Consider the following 23,490-nt stretch of genomic DNA (forward strand, 5'->3'; position numbering starts at 1 on the left):
TCATCCATTTTAGAGCAAGGCTGTAATGTAACAAAATGTGGAAAAAGTGAAGGGGTCTGGAAACTTACCAAATACACTTTAGGTCTAACTACAGTATACATGTTTGAGGGTTACTACTACAATACATCATTCAAAACATGAAAACATTACTACATAAAACCATTAAATACAGTTGGAATGTAGTTAGAACTCTCAAACTGTTTCCATCAAACAGAAAAACAACAAGTTGGATAAATACATTTAGATTGTAAATACTGCACTTTGCCTTTGCATTACCCATATATACTGAACAAAAATATAAGCGCAACATGCAACAATTTCAAAGACTTTACTGATATACAGTTCATATGAGGAAATCAGTCAATTGAAATACATCTTTAAGCCCTAATCTATGGATTTCACATGACTGTGAATACAGATATGCATCTGTTGGTCACAGATACAGTACCTTCAAAAAATGGGCCTCACAATGGGCCTCAGGATCTTGTCACAGTATTTCTATGTATTCAAATTGCCATCAATAAAATGTTCATTGTCCGTAGCTTATGCCTGCCCATACCATAACCTCCACCATGATGTCAACATTGTTCATAATGTTGACATCAGCAAACCACTCGCCCACACGACGCCATACACATAGTCTGTGGTTGTGAGGCCGGTTGGACGTACTGCCATATTGTCTAAAACGACGTTGGAGGCAGTTTATGGTAGAGAAATGAACATTAAACTCTCTGGCAACAGCTCTGGTGGACATTCCTGCAGTCAGCATGCCAATTGCACGCTCCCTCAAAACTTGAGACATCCGTGGAATTGTGTTGTGTGACAAAACTGTACATTTTAGAGTGGCCTTTTATTGTCCCCAGAACAAGGTGCACCTGTGTAATGGTCATCAGTTTCTTGATATGCCACACTTGTCAGGTGGATAGAATATCTTGGCAATGGAGAAATACTTACTAACAGGGAGGTAAAAACATTTGTTCACAAAATTTTTAAGAAATAAGCTTTTTGTGCTTTTTTTCAACCAACACTTTACATGTTGAGTTTATATTTTTGTTCAGTGTAGTTGTTACAGGTCATTCAAAGGCAGATTGCAGTATATGCATTTTATGGGTCATAGGTCAAATCAGTGGTTATGATTGATATGAATACAAATGACTACATAATAAGATGATACATCAGTGCATTATCAATGATCTACCTACAATATATTTGGCTGGCTAGCAAAACAACTTTGAAGCCATTTTTCTGTTTCACTTTGTAGGGCAGCATAGGTAGGCTATGCGTAATGCGTTGCCTCTGCGCAAATGACGGGGGAAGAAAACGGAAAATATTGCCTATTTTTTTAAGAAAAAAAACGTTTGAGCAGCAGTGGACAGTTTTGACATATCCTAATTGCATCAAGTCTTGGATACAAGTAAAGGTAGGCCAGCAGTATTAATAGTTTGCACAGTTTTGGGGGGACAAAAACAGTTTTTACTCAAACATGTTTTACAACAGCGTGCGCCTCCCACCAGTCCCACCAAGCAAAAGGTGTGTAATACTCACTCCGCCTACAGCCCGAGTGCACACACAGCCTTTGAGTTTCAAACTTCCGAGTCCTAGAGCTAGGATTTTTTTATCAAAAACCTGTCAAGGTATTCGCCTGAATGATCCTTAAAACGTTCACGTTTGGAGGTTTCCAGTAACTCTTTGAAAGTTTGTCAGTGTATTTGAGGCCTGGACAAACTGACAATCCAATGTATCCGACATGGCAACAGTTCCTCGCGCTTATGGGTTTATTCGCAGTGCCAGGTGAGTTCGAAGTTACTTCATTAATTTCTGTGTTCAGTCCTATGGCAATTAGTCGCTATTCTGTATGATCAAGTAAATCAAACGAATATTGTTGATAATTTATAGCTTTACATTAACACTTAGGCCTATTATTATTCAGTTAAAACATTGATCAGAGGCTCCAGCAGTCATCTTGCTCACGAATCACATTGACACCACTGTCCAGTTGTGGACGCGAGTCACAAATTTGATAACTTGAGACTCCACTTTATAGAAAATAAAATTACTTGACTTTGACTTGAGACTTGAAATGATCTTGCCAGGTTTTGTAATGTTTTGTCAGTCATTTTGTGGCACAGAGTATTGTGTATTAAAGCCAATGCAGGGCTTCAGGAAGTAACTACCCCCTAAGAACAATGTCTAATTTCTGACACAAAGCAACGTTTAGAAAAAATATATATGGGATGAAGGTCATGTTAAGGCGAATAAACTATAAAGGGAAATAAATGGCTACAGTTTACACTTTCTTTGAGTCATTTTTCATGAAATGTTGCTTTTAGAAAAGGGGTGTTTTTTTTAAGTACAGGGGTAACTGCCCCCCCCTATGGGGTGCCTGTTAGAAGATTATGGCATAGGGTTTCACGAAATGCGTTAAAATCCATTTAAACCGTTTTATTTAGAAATTCTTTAGTAAGTAATACTTAAAAGCTAAGTCTAGTTGTCTTATTTGAATTATTTCAATAAAATATTGGCGGAAATGGTGTTGCACATGTCGCTATTAATATCCGAACTATGAGGAGATTTGATGTAAAGTCCCTCTTTAAGTCACCTGCACATACATTTTCTTTGATCTTTTCGTTGTTCCTTTTCCATAATATCCATTATGTACAATTGCACTAAATATTATTTGAATAATGCAAGATTTTATATCCCAGTAGTCTTTAAAATGACATTCAGGAGCAAAAGGTTTTCAATTGTTTTTTATAATTAATAAAAAAAAAAAATGAATTGGAATATAATATTGGAATGGAATATAACATTTCAATAACTTAACTCATTAATTCAGTGTAACATTGATGTGGCAACTGTCTTATGCTTTGCTGAGGGTGTGCCCAACATGCCACCATTCACATCGACGGGGCTGTAGTGGAGCGGGTCGAGAGTTAAGTTCCTTGGTGTCCACATCCCCAACAAACTATCATTGTCCAAACACACCAACAAAGTTGTGAAGAGGGCACGACAACGCCTTTTCCACCTCAGGAGACTGAAAAGATTTGGCATGGATCCGCAGATACTCAAAAAGTTCTACAGCTGCACCATCGAGATCATCCTGACCGGTTGCATCACCGCCTGGTATGGCAACTGCTCGGCATCCTAGTGTGAGGTGCTACAGAGGGTAGTGCGTAGTACATCACTGGGTCCAAGTTTCCTGCAATCCAGGACCTATATACTAACTAGGCCGTGTCGGAGGAAGGCCCAAAAAATTGTCAAAGACTCCAGTCACAAATAAAGCTATTCCCAGTAAAATTGGAGCACAACTCGTTAGCCTACCTCCTGCACTGCTCACACCTAATCCAGTGACTGAAAACAGGGGAGAGATGCCAATTGAAAAGCTCTCTCTTAAAAACATAGTTAGCTATATGACATAAAATGCTGTGTAAAATAAATCACAGAAACAATGAGAAAATATGGGGGAAAATAAAATAATGAAATGTTATAAAGCAGTCCGTGTAATCATCTGCCAGAGAGTAGCCCCAATCGGCCCGAGACCCAAGTAATACATTTGGGTCAGATAACTCACATCGGAATCGGCCCGAGCTCTATCCCTGCATCCTAGCCATACGTAATACTGCTTAAGGCGGCCTAGACTCGGGCCATATGACGTCGGCCGAGTCTGACTCTCAGCCTAGTGCCCCGACTCTCAGCCGGAATCGGCCCAGATCCACTGTGCTAGCTGGGGTGGCAGCCAGGGAAAGTGTTGGGGAAATAATTTGGTGACATCTTGTGGTCTTAATCTGAATTACAGGGGTCTAGTTACCTGGTACCTTATGCTTGATACGAAAATGTGGTTGGAGGCTCCATATGGAGGGTGTGACGCAATTGCGGAGCCTTCGGAGGCATGCAGAGGCCAAATCCAAATCAAGCTCCTTACCGCATCGCCCGCCTCTCAAATGTTCTAACAATGCAGGGCTCCGTATAGCTCTGCATTGACATGATTGGTTGACGACAGGTGGGGGCGGTAGGTCCTGTATAAACACAAACTCACTTCGTTGACAACTTCCTTCACAACAGCTCTACTCCGTGAAGAGAAAGAAGTATGAATGCCCTGACTTTTGCATAGGCTCTATCACAGTAAATTCTGTAAGGCCCCTGCAAATGTCAGATTGACCATGCAGCACCTTTCACTCTACGGCGGAAGTGGATGCTGAGTTTGAATCAATCAAGCAGCCAGAGACAGTAGCCTCAGCATCGCCCTTGGAGAAAAAAAAACTGCAACAAATTGGCTAGTGAAACGCACACTCCGCACTCTGATTTGACCTGTCAATCAACAAAGGTCGGGTGGTGAGCGAACGGATTTCTGATTTTCTGTACAGCTATAGGATTGGGTGCAGCGCGAACGTCAAATTATGAGGGATGTTGGAGATTCCGGTTGAAATTTGGAAAAGATGGCGGAAGTGGATGCTGAGTTTGAATCAATCAAGCAGCCAGAGACAGTAGCCTCAGCATCGCCCTTGGAGAAAAAAAAACTGCAACAAATTGGCTAGTGAAACGCACACTCCGCACTCTGATTTGACCTGTCAATCAACAAAGGTCGGGTGGTGAGCGAACGGATTTCTGATTTTCTGTACAGCTATAGGATTGGGTGCAGCGCGAACGTCAAATTATGAGGGATGTTGGAGATTCCGGTTGAAATTTGGAAAAGATGGCGGAAGTGGATGCTGAGTTTGAATCAAGCAGCGTGTTGAGCAAAGTTGGTGAAGTCGAGTGTTCTGACACGACAACAGGAGTAGCGAAAGCTGGAACAAAAAGGAAATTGTCTAAAATTGGAGTGGAGGATACGTGTATGAATGATAATGAATCGCTTCTTGTCGGGATGCGTTTGAGTAAGGATGCATGTGGGAAACCCGTTTGAGGTGTCAAATGGTGACGTATGCGCTGGGAAAAGTGGGCTTATTTTGATTAATTGTATTTCTGAAGAACAGAGGAAGATTGCGGTGGGCCTCAAAAGAATCCGGACAAAAGTTTTGTGTTTTGAACTTCGGATTAGAGCACCCATTTAAAGGAGTCGTCTCAGGGGTAACGACAGATTTTCAGGTTGAATACCTGAAGAGAATTTGTGGTGTGGTTGGTGCCCGGTGCTTTCACCATTGGATCACCAAGACCCGTAAATAAATCTACTCTCTGAGCACGTCAACCTGCCTTGCCTTCTGCTGATTTTATGCCCTTACGACTGCTACAAGTTTTACAATTACAAATGCTAATCAAAATGTGTTGTAGACAAAATGACGAAAAGGGCTGTCTCAATACATAGACAAAGATTTGTAGTTGAACAAGTCGTTGCATGTATCGATTTTGTTTTTTACTTGACTTGAGTCTTGACTTAACTTATGTCTCGATTTGACTTGCTCATAGAATGCACGACTTGGACTTGACTCGAGTCTTGACCCGTTCTACTTGGGACTCACCTTGAGAACTCCGAACTTATGACTTGTGACTTGCTTGTGACTCGAATAAAAGTGACTTGGTCCTGCCTCTGCCACTGTCAGGCTCAGAAGGCTACAGGTCAGGTGACCAGAACCCCAATCTAATTTCCACAATCTTGATAATAAGTAGCCTACTCTTGATTTATACTTTATCATTATAGAATAGCTTGGACATGCAGTATATATTGACATTTCTGACATGTTTCTCAGGTTGACCAGGCCAAAGCTCATAGTGATCATAAGTTATTATCCTCCTGGATAATTGTTAGATGGATATGGAAGGACAGGTTACTCCAGGAATTATTTAGTTCTCTATCAGGTTGTGAAAACAACAGCCAGTAGTATCACTGTTTGATTATTTTCTGCTACCATTGAGTGTGTGAAAATACTGAATATTCTTCTCATGGTATTGATGTATGAATATGAAAGTCTATATGGTGTACCTATCCGATGTGTATAATACGCCCTATAGCTCTGTCTATGAGAGGGCTTTATCTGGGTGTCCGATATCAGGAAGCAGGGGAGTGTCTTTAGTGCTGCAGATTGTATTTATTCTTTGGATCTGACTCTGACTAGCTCTGCCTTGAGGCAACTTAGCCAAGAGTTAGTGGATCACACCCAGTGTTTATATGAAAGCATCCGTTCTGTAAATGTCTCTGTTTTGTTTGTGTGGGTTATACTTTCAAGGACATGGGAGGACTATCTCTCCTCCCTGTACTCAAAGTAGTAATGTGTTGCTGCTCTAGTTTGAATAATACAACACATTTGTCATCACATGAATTCCATCCAATCAGGGAGCGCAGAGAGGGGCCTTTCTGAAGTCTGTCTGGGGAAGTGAAGCTCAGCCATCGGGTTGATTGATTTAGTGCTGTCATGTCTACTCTAGGGTAGTAAATGTAGTTTGTTACAATACAGTGATTCGCCAGGATGGTTCCCTCAGCTCAGATACTTTCTACAGTGTTTTTACTGATCTTTTGCTTGTCTGCCCATGGACATGACAGGATGGATAGGAATGACCTGGATGTTGATTTAGAGTGACTGACTGTTTTAATCCATAACACAGGGCCATCAGGGCAATGAGGCAGAGCATGAAGGAAAAAGGAATGCACATGGCTGGTATTAATCCCTGTTTGTCTCGAGCCCCTACCCTGCCATACTCCCTGCCTGGACACCGAACTCCTGAAGGAGATAAATCTAATCTAGGCTTCAGAGTGATGCCAATGGGTACAGATGGAAGATTTAATGTTTGCCAGAACACTTGATGTTTTTTTTATACCTTTATCAGAATCCTTTTATACTTCCTGGCTGGTTCAGGCTGTCATACGTGGACCTCTGGACTGAACATCTACAATCATTAACCAGCCACCTGCCGGTATCATTAACCAGACAGAGACACACACACACAGACTGCCAAATATAAACACAATGGAATGCTGAGTAGCGGTCTTCACGGGTCCAAAAGTTGGACCTGTCCGTGGGTTTCCCACCTGATCCGATTTCTATAAATTAATTTAAAAAAGAACGGAGGTCTGTTGCGAGTGGACCCGAGGACAGTCAGACTCGTTCCGAAAAGGGTTTGGGTCTGAGTGACCCGTTTAGATCAGAGAGAGCGAGAGAAAGACACCTCCGACTGGGTGCTGTTAGTGCCATAAATAAACGAGCGATAGGCCTATTGGCCAAATGATCCACAGTTACGTGCCCTTAAAATCTGCCTGAAACAAATTACAAAAATAATATTGGTTGTGTTTTGATGTGTAGCATATTAAAAACTTCACGGTTCAGCTGTCAGCGATCAGGCCTTTATGGTAGAGTGGCCAGACGGAATCCACTCTTCAGTAAAAGCCACATGACAGCCCGTTTTGGAGTTTGCAAAAAGGCACCTTAAGACTCTCAGCCCATGAGAAACAAGATTCTCTGGTCTGATGAAACCAAGATTGAACTCTTTGACCTGAATGGCAAGCGTCACATCTGGAGGAAACCTGGCACCATCCCTACGGTGAAGCATGGGATCGCAGCATCATGCTGTGGGGATGTTTTTCAGTGGCAGGGACTGGGAGGATCTAGAAAAGTACAGATAGATCCTTGATGAAAACCTGCTCCAGAGCGCTCAGGACCTTAGACTGGACTACGGGTGAAGGTTCACCTTTCAATAGGACAACGACCCTAAGCACACAGCCAAGACAACACAGGAGTGGCTTCGGGACAAGTCTCTGAATGTCCTTGAGACCTGAAAATAGTTGTACATCAACGCTCTCCATCCAACCTGACAGAGCTTGAGAGGATCTGCAGAGAAGAATGGGAGAAACTCCCCAAATACAGGTGTGCCAAGCTTGTAGTGTCATACCCAAGAAGACTCAAGGCTGTAATCGCTGCCAAAGATGCTTCAACAAAGTACTGAGTAAAGGGTCTGAATGCTTATATTAATGTGATATTTCTGTTTAATTTTTAATGAATTTGCAGAAATCTGAACTGTTTTTTGCTTTGTCGATACTGTGTTTTGATTGATGGGGGGGGGGGGGGGGGGGGGGGGTGGACGACGATTAAATGGTTTTTAGAATAAGGCAGTAACGTAACAAAATGTGGAAAAAGTCAAGGGGTCACCAATTGAGCATGTTTGGGATGCTCTGGATCGACGTGTACAACAGCGTGTTCCAGTTCCCACCATAATCCAGCAACTTCGCACAGCCATTAAAGAGTGGAACAACATTCCAAAGGCCACAATTAACAGCCTGATTAACTCTATGCGAAGGAGATGTTTTGCGTAGCGTGAGGAAATTGGTCACACCAGATACTGAATGGTTTTCTGATCCACTCCCCCCTACTTAAAAAAAAACATTTTTAAGGTATCTGTTATCAACAGTTGCATATCTGTATTCCCAGTTATGTGAAATGCATGGATTAGGGCCTAATTCATTATTTAAATTGACTGATTTCCTTTAATAGGAACTGTACATTTTCAATTGTTGAATGTTGTGTTTTATATATTTGTTCAGTGTAAGTTTTTTGCGTCTCACTCCCTCTTTGGTTTTACATTTTGAGTGCTAGTAGCCCTATATTGCGCCAAACACAACATTACAGTTGGAACTTAATTTGGCCAAAGAAAATGGCTCAAAACAATGAAACAAAACACTTGTTGCATATTTTAAGTTGGCCAAAAATTATAATTGAGGTCGACCGATTATGACTTTTCAACGCCGATTCCGATTATTGGAGGACCCAAAAAAAACGATACCGATTAATCGACTGATTTAAAAAATATATATATATATTTTTATATTTATTTGTAATAATGACAATTTCAACAATACTGAATGAACACTTTATTTTAACTTAATATAATACATAAATAAAAATCAGTTTAGTCTCAAATAAATAATGAAACAACATGTTCAATTTGGTTTAAAATATCAAAAACACAGTGTTGGAGAAGAAAGTAAAAGTGCAATATGTGCCATGTAAAAAAGCTAACCTTTAAGTTCCTTGCTCAGAACATGAGAACATATGAAAGCTGGTGATTCCTTTTAACATGATATCTTCAATATTCCCCGTTTAGAAGTTTTAGGTTGTAGTTATTATAGAAATGTATAGGACTATTTCTCTCTCTATCATTTGTATTTCATATACCTTTGACTATTGGATGTTCTTATAGGCACTATAGTATTGCCAGCCTAATGTCGGGAGTTGATAGGCTTGAAGTCATAAATAGCGCTGTGCTTCAAGCATTGCGAAGAGCAGCTGGCCTACGCAGGAAAGTGCTGTTTGAATGAATGCTTACGAGCCTGCTGCTGCCTACCACCGCTCAGTCAGACTGCTCTATCAAATAATCAAATCATAGACTTAATTATAATCTAATAAACACACAGAAATACTAGCCGTGTCATTAATATGGTCAAAACCGGAAACTATCATTTTGAAAACAAAACGTTTATTCTTTCAGTGAAATACGGAACCGCGCCGCCCGGGTGGCGCAGTGGTCTAGGGCACTGCATCGCAGTGCTAGCTGCGCCACCAGAGTCTCTGGGTTCGCGCCCAGGCTCTGTCGCAGCCGGCCGCGACCGGGAGGTCCGTGGGGCGACGCACAATTGGGCTAGCGTCGTCCGGGTTAGGGAGGGTTTGGCCGGTAAGGATATCCTTGTCTCATCGCGCTCCAGCGACTCCTGTGGCGGGCCGGGCGCAGTGCGCGCTAACCAAGGGGGCCAGGTGCACGGTGTTTCCTCCGACACATTGGTGCGGCTGACTTCCGGGTTGGAGGCGCGCTGTGTTAAAGAAGCAGTGCGGCTTGGTTGGGTTGTGCTTCGGAGGACGCATGGCTTTCGACCTTCGTCTCTCCCGAGCCCGTACGGGAGTTGTAGCGATGAGACAAGATAGTAATTACTAGCGATTGGATACCACGAAAAATAGGGAGAAAAGGGGATAAAAAAAAAAAAAATAGAAATACGGAACCGTTCTATATTTTATCGAACCCGTAAGTCTCTAAATATTGGTGTTACATTGCACAACCTTCAATGTTATGTCATAATTCTGTAAAATTCTGGCAAATTAATTACGGTCTTGTTTGGAAGAAATGGTCCACACAGTTCGCAACAAGCCAGGCAGCCCAAACTGCTGCATATACCCTGAGTCTGCTTGCACTGAACGCAAGAGAAGTGACACAATTTCCCTAGTTAATATTGCCTGATAACATTCATTTCTTTTAACTAAATATGCAGGTAAAAAAATATATACTTGTGTATTGATTTTAAGAAAGGCATTGATATTTATGGTTAGGCACATTGGTGCAACGACAGTGCTTTTTTCGCGAATACACTTTTGTTAAATCATCACCCGTTTGGCGAAGTAGGCTGTGATTCGATGATAAATTAACAGGCACCACATTGATTATTTGCAACACAGGACAAGCTAGTAAAACTAGTAATATTATCAACCATGTGTAGTTAACTAGTGATTGTTTTTTTTATAAGATAAGTTTAATACTAGCTAGCAACTTACCTTGGCTACTTGCAGCACTTGCGTAACCGGTGGTCAGCCTGCCACGCAGTCTCCTCGTGGAGTGCAATGTAATCGGCCATATATAGTGTCTAAAAATGCAGAATACCGATTTGTTATGAAAACTTGAAATGGGCCTAATTAATCGGCCATGCCGACCTCTAATAATAATCATTATAATGAATACGATGAATAAATTCCTTCTAACCTTAAGTGAGTTGCACACAGTCCATTTGGCCATGCCAACGGTCTTCTCATCTTTGTCCACTACAATATGAAAACTGTAAAACTAATAAGGACTCAATAATCCATGCCTTCAGGGAATATGTCAATTGATTTTTAATCCACCTGTATGCATTTCAAGACCTGGCATATGAGGGTGAAGTGAGATACCCAATGGGTTGGATGATACTTATCTCGTAAATCATCTTAAAAACAACATATATACTTAACTGGGAATCAACCAATCCTCCATCATTCACACAATGAAAAAGTCAAATGCTTTATCTAAAAATTGAAAGTGTGTGTGCTACGGAGAGAAACAACAAAAGTGTACAGTTTGAGGCCATGTGGCGTACAGTGATGCGGACGCTGGAGATGGGGGGTGCTACTGGGTCTGGGCAGGTGTGATGTAGTTGATATTTGTATTAGAGGTCGACCGATTATGATTTTTCAACGCCGATACCGATTATTGGAGGACAAAAAAAAGGCGATACCGGTTTAAAAAAATAAAATAATAATAATAAAATAAAGTATTTTATATATATATATACACTGCTCAAAAAAATAAAGGGAACACTTAAACAACACAATGTAACTCCAAGTCAATCACACTTCTGTGAAATCAAACTGTCCACTTAGGAAGCAACACTGATTGACAATAAATTTCACATGTTGTTGTGCAAATGGAATAGACAAAAGCTGGAAATTATAGGCAATTAGCAAGACACCCCCAATAAAGGAGTGATTCTGCAGGTGGTGACCACAGACCATTTCTCAGTTCCTATGCTTCCTGGCTTATGTTTTGGTCACTTTTGAATGCTGGCGGTGCTCTCACTCAAGTGGTAGCATGAGACGGAGTCTACAACCACACAAGTGGCTCAGGTAGTGCAGCTCATCCAGGATGGCACATCAATGCGAGCTGTGGCAAGAAGGTTTGCTGTGTCTGTCAGCGTAGTGTCCAGAGCATGGAGGCGCTACCAGGAGACAGGCCAGTACATCAGGAGACGTGGAGGAGGCCGTAGGAGGGCAACAACCCAGCAGCAGGATCGCTACCTCCGCCTTTGTGCAAGGAGGAGCACTACCAGAGCCCTGCAAAATGACCTCCAGCAGGCCACAAATGTGCATGTGTCTGCTCAAACGGTCAGAAACAGACTCCATGAGGGTGGTATGAGGGCTCGACGTCCACAGGTGAGGGTTGTGCTTAGAGCCCAACACCGTGCAGGACGTTTGGCATTTGCCAGAGAACACCAAGATTGGCAAATTCTCCACTGGCGCCCTGTGCTCTTCACAGATGAAAGCAGGTTCACACTGAGCACACGAGCACATGTGACAGACGTGACAGAGTCTGGAGACGCCGTGGAGAACGTTCTGCTGCCTGCAACATCCTCCAGCATGACCGGTTCGGCGGTGGGTCAGTCATGGTGTGGGGTGGCATTTCTTTGTGGGGCCGCACAGCCCTCCATGTGCTCGCCAGAGGTAGCCTGACTGCCATTAGGTACCGAGATGAGATCCTCAGACCCCTTGTGAGACCATATGCTGACACATGCACATTTGTGGCCTGCTGGAGGTCATTTTGCAGGGCTCTGGTAGTGCTCCTCCTTGCACAAAGGCGGAGGTAGCGATCCTGCTGCTGGGTTGTTGCCCTCCTACGGCCTCCTCCACGTCTCCTGATGTACTGGCCTGTCTCCTGGTAGCGCCTCCATGCTCTGGACACTACGCTGACAGACACAGCAAACCTTCTTGCCACAGCTCGCATTGATGTGCCATCCTGGATGAGCTGCACTACCTGAGCCACTTGTGTGGTTGTAGACTCCGTCTCATGCTACCACTTGAGTGAGAGCACCGCCAGCATTCAAAAGTGACCAAAACATAAGCCAGGAAGCATAGGAACTGAGAAATGGTCTGTGGTCACCACCTGCAGAATCACTCCTTTATTGGGGGTGTCTTGCTAATTGCCTATAATTTCCAGCTTTTGTCTATTCCATTTGCACAACAACATGTGAAATTTATTGTCAATCAGTGTTGCTTCCTAAGTGGACAGTTTGATTTCACAGAAGTGTGATTGACTTGGAGTTACATTGTGTTTAAGTGTTCCCTTTATTATTTTGAGCAGTGTATATATCATACACACACACACACACATTTTTGTAATAATGACAATTGCAACAATACTGAATGAACGATGAACACTTTTATTTTAACTTAATATAATACATAAATAAAATCTATTTAGTCTCAAATAACATGAGAACATATGTTAAAACAAACCACCAGCTTTCATGGGTCTTCAGTATTCCCAGTTAAGAAGTTTTAGGTTGTAGTGCAGAAAGCAGAGCTTGTCTGCATGGTCCCCTGTCAGTCTGCTCCTCCGCGAAACACAGACCTTATTTGAAGTAGATCAAGACATTCTCTATGGAAGACATGAACGGTAAAATAACGAAGGAACCCCTTTCAAGTTCAGCCGCAAGTTATTACAGGAATTATAACGCGTAGACTATTTCTCTCTAAACCATATACCTTTGACTAATCCGGAAACTATCACCTTAAACAAAATGTTTATTCCGTTCCGTATTTTATCTAACGGGTGGCATCCATGAGTCTAAATATTCCTGTTACATTGCACAACCTTCAATGTTATGTCATAATTACGTAAAATTCTGGCAAATTAGTTCGCAAAGAGCCAGGCGGCCCAAACTGTTGCATATACCCTGACTCTGCGTGCAATGAACGCAAGAGAAATGACACAATTTCACCTGGTTAATATTGCCTGCTAACCTGGATTTCTTTTAGCTAAATATGCAGGTTTAAAAATATATACTTGTGTATTGATTTTAAGAAAGGCATTGATGTTTATGGTTAAGTACACATTGGAGCAATGACAGTCATTGATTGATTTGTTTTTTATAAGATAAGTTTAATGCTAGCTAGCAACTTACCTTAGCTTACTGCATTCGCGTAACAGGCAGGCTCCTCATGGAGTGCAATGTAAACAGGTGTTAGAGCATTGGGCTAGTTAACTGTAAGGTTGCAAGATTGAATCCCCCGAGCTGACAAGGTTAAAAATCTGTCGTTCTGCCCCTCAACGAGGCAGAACATTCCTAGGCCGTCATTGAAAATAAGAATGTGTTCTTAACTGACTTGCCTAGTTAAATTAAATAAATTAATACATTTCCGATTATTATGAAAACTTGAAATCGGCCCTAATTAATCGGCCATTCCGATTTAATCGGTCAACCTCTAATTTGTATGATGTCATGTGTACAGTCGTGGCCAAAAGTTGAGAATGACACACATACATTTTCACAAAGTCTGCTGCCTCAGTTTGTATGATGGAAATTTGCATATACTCCAGAATGTTATGAAGAGTGATCAGACGAATTGCAATTAATTGCAAAGTCCCTCTTTGCCATGCAAATGAACTAAATCCCCCCAAAACATTTCCACTGCATTTCAGCCCTGCCACAAAAGGACCAGCTGACATCATGTCAGTGATTCTCTCGTTAACACAGGTGTGAGTGTTGACGAGGACAAGGCTGGAGATCACTCTGTCAGGCTGATTGAGTTCGAATAATAGACTGGAAGCTTCAAAAGGAGGGTGGTGCTTGGAATCATTGTTCTTCCTCTGTCAGCCATGGTTACCTGCAAGGAAACACGTGCCATCATCATTGCTTTGCACAAAAATGGCTTCACAGGCAAGGATATTGCTGCCAGTAAGATTGCACCTAAATCAATCATCGGATCGTCAAGAACTTCAAGGAGAGCGGTTCAATTGTTGTGAAGAAGGCTTCAGGGCGCCCAAGAAAGTCCAGCAAGCGCTAGGACCGTCTCCTAAAGTTGATTCAGCTGCGGGATCGGGACACCACCAGTACAGAGATTTCTCAGGAATAGCAGCAGGCAGGTGTGAGTACATCTGCATGCACAGTGAGCCGAAGACCTTTGGAGGATGGCCTGGTGTCAAGAAGGGCAGCAAAGAAGCCACTTCTCTCCAGGATAAACATCAGTGACAGACTGATATTCTGCAAAATGTTCAGGGATTGGACTGCTGAGGACTGGGGTAAAGTCATTTTCTCTGACGAATCCCCTTTCCGATTGTTTGGGGCATCCGGAAAAAAGCTTGTCCGGAGAAGACAAGGTGAGCGCTACCATCAGTCCTGTGTCATGCCAACAGTAAAGCATCCAGAGACCATTCATGTGTGGGGTTGCTTCTCAGTCAAGGGAGTGAGCTCACTCACAATTTTGCCTAAGAACACAGCCATGAATAAAGAATGGTACCAACACATCCTCCGAGAGCAACTTCTCCCAACCATCCAGGAACAGTTTGGTGACAAACAATGCCTTTTCCAGCATGATGGAGCACCTTGCCATAAGGCAAAAGTGATAACAAAGTGGCTCTGGGAACAAAACATCGATATTTTGGGTCCATGGCCAGGAAACTCCCCAGACTTTAATCCCATTGAGAACTTGTTGTCAATCCTCAAGAGGCGGGTGGACAAACAAAACCCCACAAATTCTGACAAACTCCAAGCATTGATTATGCAAGAATGGGCTGCCATCAGTCAGGATGTGGCCCAGAAGTTAATTGACAGCATGCCAAGGCGGATTGCAGAGGTCTTGAAAAAGAAGGGTCAACACTGCAAATATTGACTCTTTGCATCAACTATATGTAATTGTCAGTAAAAGCCTTTGATACTTATGAAATGCTTGTAATTATACTTCAGTATTCCATAGTAACATCTGACAAAAATATCTAAAGACACTGAAGCAGCAGACTTTGTGAAAATTAATATTTGTGTCATTCTCAAAACTTTTGGTCTCGACTGTATGTTTTGTATTGTTTATAAAATATCAAATTTAGTATTACATTTTTTTTTAAATATACAAAAAAATATATATATATACTGTATACTTAAAATTGTCTCCGAGTTTTCTTTTCACTATACTCTTTCTCCTCTTACTTTTGTTTTAATTCAATGAAAAAGGCTGCCGTCTTATTAATCAACAGTAGCCAAGGCTCCTTTCACTCGCTCTCTCTCCCTCCTCAGCAGCAGGCACATGTGAGGTGAGCAGCCGGAACCAGTTTCAGCTGGACATAAGCTATACGTTTTATTGAGTTGCAAATGGCTGACACAGATAACAAGCTTACGCAGTTCTCATCACCTCACACACATTCCATTAACTGAGGACGAGTCCAATTGGGTCCAGTAGGCAATTTTAATTGCAAATTAAGACCCATGGAAATTATATTTGACCCGACCCAGATCAGAGACAAAAGTCTGAATTTAAGACCCGGACCCAACCCGGGCCGAATCTCCGAATTTCGGGTCTGTTGGACCTGTGAAGACCTCATGCTGAGTGAATCAATACAGGGCCACTCCACCTGTTTTCTAATTTGATCATTTTTTATCGTTTATATGTTCATTCAGTTTGTGTTTGACTCGGGTGTGATTTATAACTCTAGCTCAGCTCATTATGGTGATTGGTCCACACTGGACCGCACAAAGTACTGTAGGAGAGATAACACGCTTGAAGGGTTTGACTGAGTACAGGTTGAAGCGTTTGAGGGAGGGTACACGTAGTACTGAGCTACGCTACAGCTCCAGGGATTTGAAAAGTGTCATCAACGAACCACTTGACTTTTTGGAAGGCGAGTCTGTGTTTACTGAAGATAGCGGACCAAGTTTAGACTGAAGATGTGTAAACAGACACGGTTGTTGCAAAAACCGCTATCAACCTTCTCATGGTCATCATGTGTACACATGAGGCTGTGAAATACATTTTTCTGTGTTTAATAGTGTGCTCTAAAAGTTCTGTGAGGACTTTGATAAGGTGCTTGCTCATGCTACTCTCAGGTTTATTGTGTATATAATGTAGTGTATATAGCTGTGCTTACGTGTCTCATTGGGTCCACTCTGTGTGTCAGGTGTGCTGCGAGTCGTTGGGATGGAGATTTTCACATCCAATGAGGTGGAGGCGTTGAACGGGACAGAAGTGAGATTGAAGTGCACCTTTAAGTCCAAACACCCAGTGTCCCACTCCTCTGTGGCTGTCTCCTGGAACTTCCGTCCCCTGAGCCAGGGAGCTGAGGAGTCGGTGGGTGACCTTTCCACACTGGAAGCAGAACTAACAGTTGTCATACAAGGAAGGGGTCTGAATTAGGAGGGAGACTGGGTTAGCCTCGTAAACCAGCTTGACTACTGGATGGACATGGAGGCTTTTTTGAGCAGAGTATTACGTAAAACATCAATATTATAGGGCAGCGCATAATTGTGTGTGTGTGTGTGTGTGTGTGTGTGTCAGGTGTTTTACTACCAGGAGACGGCGTACCCCCCTACAGAGGGGCGGTTTAAGGGCCATGCAGTGTGGTCAGGGGACATCCTGAGACAGGACGCCTCCATCAGCCTGCATGAAGTTCCCTTCACCTTCAACGGCACATACACCTGCCAGGTCCGCAACCTGCCCGACGTCCACGGCATCAATGGAGAGGTCATCCTCAGGGTTGTCCACAAAGGTCAGTCAGTCACTCACTCACACTGGTGTGTTGCATAGAAACGTTAGCATGGACTAATGTATTGTTGTTTGTGTGTGTGTGCTGGCTGTGCTGCTCCTTCCAGTCTCCATCTCTGATATAGGCATCCTGGCTGCAGCCATCGGGGGAACCATCGCAATAGTCCTGGTGCTTCTGGGTCTCTTCATGGTGTTCAAGTACTACAACCGCCATGCCAACACAGACATGGAGCTGCAGGGGAGGAAACTGCAGGAAACCAGAGAGCTGCAGGAGAGAGAGCTACAGGTCAGGGTCCTACAGGAGAGAGAGTTGCAGGCCAACATCCTACAGGAGAAAAAGCTGAAGGCCAGTGAGAAGGAGCGTAAGGACCCTACAGTGTGGTGATGGGTCAGGGGCGTGTCTCCCTCCCTACCTCTGCTGACTGGTGTGGGGAGGTGTTCTGTCTGGACGGACTGGTCTCTGACTGGAGGGGCTGGCCAGTCCAGGACCACTATTTGGGAGGGACTAATGCATTTTTTTGGTCGGTGTCCTTCTTTCTTTTACCCTCTACTCATCCCTCCCTCAATATGAGTATTATGGATCTCTGTACATTCCACTCATTATAATGTCATGTACTGTTTTATGCACTTAATGTTTTTTACAGACAACTATGTGATTGGGTTAACTGTGCCTGTGCCATCCCAGGATATACAGTATTTTCTTTCAAATGTAAAACCCCCCCAAAAACATCACTCATCAGAATGCTAACAAAATGCAAAAAAGTACTAAGGAATCCCCATAGCGGATGCTAGGTAAATGCTAACGAACGCTTGCAAACATTTTACTATTAACAACCCAGCTCCTAAAGTTATGCAAGTATCTCGAAACGCAGCATGCACAAAATAAATATTAGACAGCAGGGATCTTATTTTTCCGGACGGGATCGTGTCTGCTGCTGTTACCAAGAAGCTTGATCTTGCAAGCTAAGGTTAGCCACTTAGCTGGCATTAGTAAAGTAGCAGAACCCAGCTGGAGATAATTTATTTGGTACATCTTAGATAGTTAACTTAATAGTTATAAGATGCATAGCTGGCAAACAGCTGTAACTTGATCACCTCACTTAAGTTGTGCTGTAGGGGTGACTCACCTCATGAATCTCCCATTTTGCTCATTGTCTATCTTTGTAAACAAACACACTTGACTTGCTCAAACAGCTGTTTTGGGAACTAGTACTGGTAAGCTTCATGATGGTTAACACGGTCTGCTTTATCTATTACCTAGTGCACAAGTTGACTGCAGGTATTTATTTAAAAAGTACTAATATTCAAATTTATAAAAACAAAAAACATTATTGACAGTATTGGAAAATCATACTGATGTTGTTTCGAAATACCCCGGGATACGGTATATACGGCGTACCGCCAAATCCTACTATGTGATTGTATTTTGACTATGTAGTATGATGACTACTCTTATTAGAAATGGCTGAAATGACACCAGCAGCAGTCTCTTGGTGTGGTGGCATCTGTTTCATTACATTTGGTTTGGTAGCCATTTGTTCTAAATTCATTTACAGAATTATTTTAACACTTGAATAATTAACATTTTAACTGAGCTAATGGCCCATACATTTACATTATTCCCAAATGAATGTATGTGTATCTGGCAGCAGATTTGTGAGTGTGTTTTATGATTAAGGTCCCGTTGTGAATTTAGTCAGTGAAACCCTTTTTTATTTTTTTAAACCTGTGGTATCTGGGGTAGGCTACAGTAAGGGCTAGTGCTGGTGGAAGCCCTGTATCTAGGGGTGGCTAAGGGCTAAGCTCAAGGTAAGGGAAAGGGCAATAGGGCTGGTGGAAGCTTCCCTGGGCCAGGAGCTTTCAGTGACTAACACACTCCTGCTTCCTGCAACAATGACAGCATAAATGACTGCCTATTACTGCTGGACATAAAACTTAACTGTCATACACCTTTGAATGCAGAAGAAGAACCCCACAATTCCAAGAAGCCTGTTTTCCATGTGTTATGTAGTTTTTGTGATCTGATGTGCCCAACGTGTCCATTGAAGGAAGCCGTTCAATCTGTCTCTTTCTGGGTCCATGCTGAGGATCATGGGTGTTGTGGTCTCAAAGGTTTCCCCCTCTTTCTTACTCTGCCTATGGAAATCTGGTACATCAATGCAGGGCCCTCGCTGATGTCCAAATCAATACACTATCATGTGTGTGTGTGTGTGTGTGTGTGTGTAGAGGATGACTAAGACAGGTACAGATAGGGCTGGAAAAGCCTAGGGCAAAGAGGGTGGAATGTTAGCAGTAAAGCTTTTATTGGCCACAATTAGACCAAATATCAATATTGGCAGGATCAATGAGTGTATAGTACTCGATCCTTTTATTTTCATCATAATGACGTAGCTATTCATTTTGGTGGTTAAATCGATCATGCGTCTTTACCTACTGATGAGACTGGAAGAGCTATGTGATTCTGAATGACACTGGAGGTCAAGGCTGTATTATGTTTGAATCTTCCTCATCTAATGCACATAGACATGGATTGTGACTGTGATGGCCATGTTGTATCCCACTATGCTGAGAGAGAGAGAGAGAACGAACACTCATAACAGTGTTTGAGAGATGGTCATATGGTCCTACCCGGTGGAGCCTGCCGCTCACTCCTACAGTACACAAGTATGGCTTTCAGTTTAGGAGAAACATGAAGATGTCACTGGCCCAAACATGAAGACATCACCAGTCCATTCTAGCCAGAGACAAGGTGCTGGTTCAGGTCTCCTGCCTTTTGGCTCTTCAGTTATCTGATGTCTGTCCCATCTGATCAAATCCTGCCTCCAGCCAGCCCCATAACCCCCTATGGTGTTGACTGGAAACTAAGTTCTCCTGATCAAATCAAATATTATTTTTCACATGTTTAGTAAACAACAGGTGTAGACTAACAGTGAAATGCTTACTTATGGGTCCTTCCCAACAATGCAGAGAGAAAAATAATAGAAAGGTAACACGAGGAATAAATAAACAATTATTAATGATAACTTGGCTATATAGACGGGGTACTAGTACAGAGTCGATGTTCAGGGGTACGAGGTAGATGCTGTATGTATATATGGATAGGGGTAAAGTAACGACTGTGTTGGTGTGTGTGGACCATGTTAATTCCTTAGTGATGTTGACAACGAGAAACTTGAAGCTCTCGACCCGCTCCACTACAGCCCCATCAATGTGGATAGGGGCGTGCTCGTGCTTCGTTTCCTGTAGTCCACGATCAGCTCCTTTTGTCTTGCTGATGTTGAGGGAAAGGTTGTTGTCCTGGCACCACACTGCTAGGTCACTGACCTCCTTCCTATAGGCTGTCTCATCATCATTGGTGATCAGGCCTATAGACGTATATCATACATGTACTTGTAAATACATTTTATCACACATCTTATAAGGTAGAGATTTCTTTTATTTACTCTTTCAATAATGGATGTTTTTAATTTTATTATTTGCACCAAATATAAACGCAACATGCAACAATTTCATAGGTTTTATGGAGTTACAGTTCATATGAGGAAATTGGTCAAATGAAATAAATTAATTTGGACCTAATCTATGGATTTCACATGACTGGGAATACAGATATGCATTTGTTGGTCACAAAAAATGGGCCTCACATTGGGCCTCAGGATCTCGTCACGGTATTTTTGTGAATTCTAATTGCCATCGATAAAATGCAATTAGGTTCGTTGTCCGTAGCTTATGCCTGCCCATACCACAACCCCACCGCCACCATGGGGCGCTCTGTTCAGAAAACCGCTTGCCCACACGACACCATACACACCATCTGCGTTTGTGAGGCCAGTTGGACGTACTGCCAAATTCTCTAAAATGACGTTGGAGGCGGCTTATAGTAAGGAAATTAACATTAAATTCTCTGGCAACAGCTCTGTTGGACATTCCTGCAGTCAGCATGCCAATTGCACACTTCCTCAAAACATGAGACATCTGTAGCATTGTGTTGTGTGACAAAACTGCCCAATTTTAGAGTGGCCTTTTATTGTCCCCAGCACAAGATGCACCTGTGTAATAATCATGCTGTTTAATCAGCTTCTTGATATGCAACACCTGTCAGGTGGATGGATTATCTTGGCAATGGAGAAATGCTCACAAACAGGAATGTGAACACATTTGCGCACAAAATTTGAGAGAAATAAGCCTTTTGTGTGTATGGAAAAGTTCGGGGTCTTTTATTTCAGCTCATGAAACATAGGACCAACACTTCACATGTGCTTTATATTTTTGTTCAGTGTATATATACATTGTAAATCAGACTTGCCTGTAAGACTATGAAGTACAATAAAGCACAGGCTTAACTGAATGACAACAGAGACAGAATACAATATGGAATAGTATGGGGTAGGCCTTGTCTCTGAGAAGTGCGCCTCAGAGCCAGATGCTGATGACTGGTTGCCTCCCCCACTGGGAGAACGGGGATCTGTTTACGGGCCTTCAGTTGGTGGAAGGTCGTTGGAAGATTGTTGCTGCAAAACAAGTGGGAGACTCAAGGTTTGAGTTGACATATACCCCCCCTAGATTTATGCCCATTGGTTGAAAGAAAGGAAAGTGTTTATTGCATGAGTGAGCCCATAGGCTAATCAGCAAGAGTGGTGAAGTTGCCTTAGTGTGCCATGCTTATAGGCTGAAGTTAATAGGTGCGTGACAGTCAGAGACATTTGCTAATAATAAAGGTGTGATGCTATGTGAATGAGAACATGACACTATCATATAAATACCTGCTATGCTGATAAGGGTAACATTATAAACATTACGATAGATACCTTCAATGCTTAAGAGGTAACACTATAAATGCTACCAAATAACTACCTGCTATGCTAATGAGGTTACATTATGAACACTACCCTATAAATACTGGCTAAGCTGATGAGGTAACTTTAAGGACACTCCCTTATAAATACCTGCTATGCTGATGAGATAGGAAACAATGTGAATTATTATTTTTACTAGTGACAAGCCATTCAGACCAGCCTTCATCATTGAACTTTCGTAACCTACATTTGTTTTAACAAGATAGATACAGTATAGAAATTGGGGCATTAAAGACAGACTAAGCATTAAAGGGAGATATGACAGTGATACAAAGGGAATATGAGCCATGGTTGATCCTATCACTTCGGAACATTGGCTGCCTATCATTCCCCCACACCTTGTCACCTTCCACCCATAGAATCCTGCCTGACTGTGTGTCACTCATTCACTCAGATCTAACTTCCTAAACCAGAAAACACAAGAATGAATGGCAACAATGACACGCTACACTACTGTTAACCTTGGAGACGGATTGAGCAATATCACTTCCTGCAGTATGGTGCAGGATTTTAAGGCATATAAACATTCAAGGCAGTGGGTGTGTTAATGTAGTGATGGAGACCCGCACACTGTTGATAATGATCAGTTTTCTGAAAGAGGGCACCCCCTTGTGTCATGTTGTGTGCCATTTTAAACACCACCAGAAGTATATTTTTTACTGTTTACTGTACACATCTTTCACGTGTGTAGCTTTCCTGTTGTAGAGACAATCGCATCAACAAACTGGGTTCAGGCCAGGCTTGGTTGTGTCAGCAAGCAGGTGTTGTGTAATGGCGAAGAAAGTGGAGAAAAGCTGGTTTAGTGTGTCTTGGACTAGCCCAGTGACGTGAGGACCTGCTACTGGCTCTGTGACTGCAGGGCTTTGTTGAGCTGAAATAAAAGCTGCTGCCAATTGATACTCACTCTGATTCAGTAGACACTTCACACACTGGGGGTGGAATAGAAGACTCTATTCACACAACACCATAAAACAGGGATCATCAACTAGATTCAGCCGCGGGCCGATGTTCTTCTTGGGTGGAAGGTCGGGGGGCCGGAACATAATTACAAATCATTTGTAGACCGCAAATTGACCGCAAGAACCCTAAACAAATATATTTGTCTAAAATATAATCATTTCAAACCTTGCTTACATTCGCATACGATCACTTGCATCTCTATTATGCGTGTGGGAATACTTGAGAACAGATTTCCAAAATTATAATGACTTGGAGCTGATTTCCTGGTGTTTTTACAGTATTTTATGTCCAACAATGAAAATTCTAAAAAATTCAAATGTTTAAAAAATAATCAGTAGCGGTGCGTGGGTAAAATCACTGGGGAAGCCAAGCCAGAAAAAAATGCCATAATTTATAACAATCTATGTGTTGTGATAATTGCGTTGTTTGCTCTATAACCTCTTAATTCATATACCTTATTGCGACGTGATATATAGGCCTAAGGCTGA

General features: G+C 42.3%; 1 protein-coding gene across 1 annotated transcript; it reads left to right on the forward strand.

The window, feature by feature from the left end:
* The first annotated feature begins 1,542 nt into the window (after positions 1–1,542).
* On the forward strand, positions 1,543–18,834 carry LOC120045112 (myelin protein zero-like protein 2). Its single transcript, XM_038989999.1, has 4 exons — positions 1,543–1,791; positions 16,603–16,772; positions 16,980–17,190; positions 17,294–18,834. The coding sequence occupies exons 1-4, from the start codon at positions 1,737–1,739 to the stop codon at positions 17,569–17,571; spliced, it is 714 nt and encodes a 237-aa protein (XP_038845927.1). The 5' UTR covers positions 1,543–1,736; the 3' UTR covers positions 17,572–18,834.
* The last annotated feature ends 4,656 nt before the right edge of the window (positions 18,835–23,490 follow it).

The sequence above is a fragment of the Salvelinus namaycush genome, chromosome 3 (genome assembly GCF_016432855.1).
Source record: "Salvelinus namaycush isolate Seneca chromosome 3, SaNama_1.0, whole genome shotgun sequence".
Taxonomy (NCBI): domain Eukaryota; kingdom Metazoa; phylum Chordata; class Actinopteri; order Salmoniformes; family Salmonidae; genus Salvelinus; species Salvelinus namaycush.

Bases quoted from the DNA above. Each gene is read 5' to 3' on its own strand.
- LOC120045112 (XM_038989999.1), top strand. From the start codon at position 1,737: ATGTATCCGACATGGCAACAGTTCCTCGCGCTTATGGGTTTATTCGCA. The intron at 1,792-16,602 runs GTGAGTTCGAAG...TCTGTGTGTCAG, and splicing joins GGGTTTATTCGCAGTGCCAG to GTGTGCTGCGAGTCGTTGGG. The intron at 16,773-16,979 runs GTGGGTGACCTT...TGTGTGTGTCAG, and splicing joins GCCAGGGAGCTGAGGAGTCG to GTGTTTTACTACCAGGAGAC.